Source organism: Diorhabda carinulata, chromosome 3 (assembly GCF_026250575.1).
Source record: "Diorhabda carinulata isolate Delta chromosome 3, icDioCari1.1, whole genome shotgun sequence".
Lineage (NCBI taxonomy): Eukaryota > Metazoa > Arthropoda > Insecta > Coleoptera > Chrysomelidae > Diorhabda > Diorhabda carinulata.
This window is the reverse complement of record NC_079462.1, coordinates 31244132-31246720: the sequence shown is the minus strand read 5'-3', so window position 1 is coordinate 31246720 and position 2589 is coordinate 31244132. Positions and strand designations below refer to the sequence as shown.

Here is a 2589-nt window from a genome sequence, read left to right as displayed (position 1 = left end):
TAAAAGAAATTATGTTATAAGAAGTTTTTTTATTCCATTATTAAGCAACCAGAATAGATGAGTAAACGGAAGCTGCAAACTGTTCGTTAATAATCCAGTCATTGTTTAAAAAAAGATGATTTTCGAAGATGTGGATGCCAAATGTTTTTTCTTGTTCATTGCCAGGGCCGGATTAAGCTAGGGGCTTGGAGGGGCTATAGCCCCGGGCCCCAGGTCCAAGAGGGCCCCATCATTTGGAAATCATTCTGTATTTTTTGCCTAAATTGACTATTCATTTTTTAAAGCCATTTTTCATAGTTTTAAACTAATAAATGCTAGATACAGATACTTCTTAAGAATCGATTGAAGTACAATTTTTCAAGAGGAGAATAAGCCGTACGCCGCCGCGCCGCGTCGACATAACTTCTCATTCCAGCTATAATTAATTTTTAAAAAAAGTGTTTTTAATTGTAAAATGGATTTTCGCAAAAAATAATTAAGTTAATTGTCGAATAAATCACATTATTCATCTTGAAAAGTCCTATCGGAATCCGCTACATTTTTATTAATAACTGTGATAAATAAAATTTTATTGTAAAAATTAAATTCAGCTTTTTTTTCAATTTGCGATGTAAGTAACTTATAGTGCCCACATATTAACTTAGTATTGAGGAAAATACAGAATTTATTTGTTCTTTACTCAAAAACGAAAAAAGTGGTTCCGCCCGGGATCGAACCGGGGACCTTCTGCGTGTAAAGCAGACGTGATAACCGCTACACTACGGAACCGTCTAAATTATGTATAGGAAATCATTTTATTTAATGGTTAAATATGTTGAATGATATTTTATCATTATTTTACTTTTTTTTCTATGAATAAAGACGTTTGCAGAATTTGGTTGCAAAAAATAAATAACCCCAATTTAATGCTTGCAGATACAGTATATCATCACATAGAATATGTGATATTCATTTTGAACCAATTTGTAGAAACCCCAATAAAACTTTCACTGCCAACTCTACATTTACCTGGTAAATTTCCTTAGATCCATCTACCTATATCTTATATAAACCATTTAATTGTGAAATTTAGATGGTCGGACCTGGTTGTCATATAAAATGTAAATGAAACCAAAAAATATTACAAAATACTTTATTTAAACAGCATTTTAATTTCAGGTATTAATATTTTCTTGTAAACAACAATATTTGAATTTAAAATTTTAGCAAAATGAAAGTATTTTGCATAATACTTTTGTTTCATTCACAATTTGATGCGACAACTAGCTTCGAGCATTTAAAATTACTCGAGCTATTTTCAAATTTCCTGCGAAATTAGCATGGATATGAACCTAAGATCAAATCTTTGATTATAGAAATCTTTTTTCTAGGTATGGAGCCAGTCCGAGAGATGTCGTTAGAATCGAACTTTGTCGTAAAATTTTTATACAGAGTGGCAGATCTATCCAGTATATAATCTTTGGTTACCCCTTCATATATTAAATAGTGCTGCACCTCTGCTATGGATTTGGCAAATAATTGAAAATATTTATGCATAAAAAAACTGAAAAAAATGTTGAAATCAAAAGAAATCATTTCGTCTGAAATTATATTTTGATTGAAAGTACTTCAAACTCAATAGAAGAAGAAAACTGTCAAGTGTTGATTGAACTAGTTTTTGTTGAGGTTATATTTAAAATAATATGATTTTCCATTCGTCTATTTATTACAAAGTTGAAGTAAATTAAAAGTGATATTTTTGTTATTAAAAGAAATTATTAGTATGTTTCCAAGAAGTACTAGCAAGTTAATTAGAAAACTATTGGTACAAAAACTTCATTTTAGTGACCAAACTAAAACCAATATAAAATCAAATCCAAATATAAAGCCATTAGATAATATAAAACTGGACTTAAATATTACAGACCGTTGTGTTAAACGTCTGAAAAAAATAACGACTACTAACGATGAAGTATTAAGAATATCAGTTGAAGGAGGAGGTTGTTCTGGATTCCAATACAAATTTGACCTGGATACTAAAATTACTGAAGAAGATAAAATATTTCATAAAGATGGTGTAAAGATAGTTGTGGATACTATTTCTCTAGATTATATTAAAGGATCTACTGTAGATTATGAGGAAGAATTAATAAGATCTTCATTTAAAATAGTTAAAAATCCTTTGGCAGAACAGGGTTGTTCATGTGGAGCTTCTTTCGCTGTTAGATTGGACTAATTTTTGAATTTATTGGAAATGATTTGTGATATATGTCGTGATAAAAATCAAAGTAATGTTTATTAACTTTTAATTTACATGAAATTTTTATGAACTGACTAAACTTATTAAAAAAATATTATTGGGTATCCCAATGATTAATTGTAGATCTGTTATGCATATATTTTTATTTAGACGAAGTTCCAAAGAAATGTAAGTAGATTTTTAAATATTTATCTATTTTTCAGTTGTGTATCCACCACAAGTTACCACATTTGATGTTTTTTTAATAGTAGCTAATAAATATTTACTTAGTACTGTAGATTCTTTAAATTCCACATTTATAAGTCAAATCTGTTATTTTAAAGTTTGTTATTATACCATATCTGCAAAGT

The 2589-nt window shown here is 28.8% G+C and overlaps 1 protein-coding gene and 1 non-coding gene across 2 annotated transcripts; one reads left to right on the top strand and one right to left on the bottom strand.

Annotated features, from left to right (window-relative positions):
* Positions 1–695: 695 nt before the first annotated feature.
* Positions 696–768, bottom strand: Trnav-uac (transfer RNA valine (anticodon UAC)). The gene has a single exon. It is a non-coding gene; the product is annotated as a tRNA-Val (tRNA).
* A 673-nt stretch (positions 769–1441) lies between these two features.
* LOC130891811 (iron-sulfur cluster assembly 2 homolog, mitochondrial) lies at positions 1442–2340 on the top strand. Its single transcript, XM_057796808.1, has one exon. The coding sequence runs from the start codon at positions 1763–1765 to the stop codon at positions 2213–2215; it is 453 nt and encodes a 150-aa protein (XP_057652791.1). The 5' UTR covers positions 1442–1762; the 3' UTR covers positions 2216–2340.
* The last annotated feature ends 249 nt before the right edge of the window (positions 2341–2589 follow it).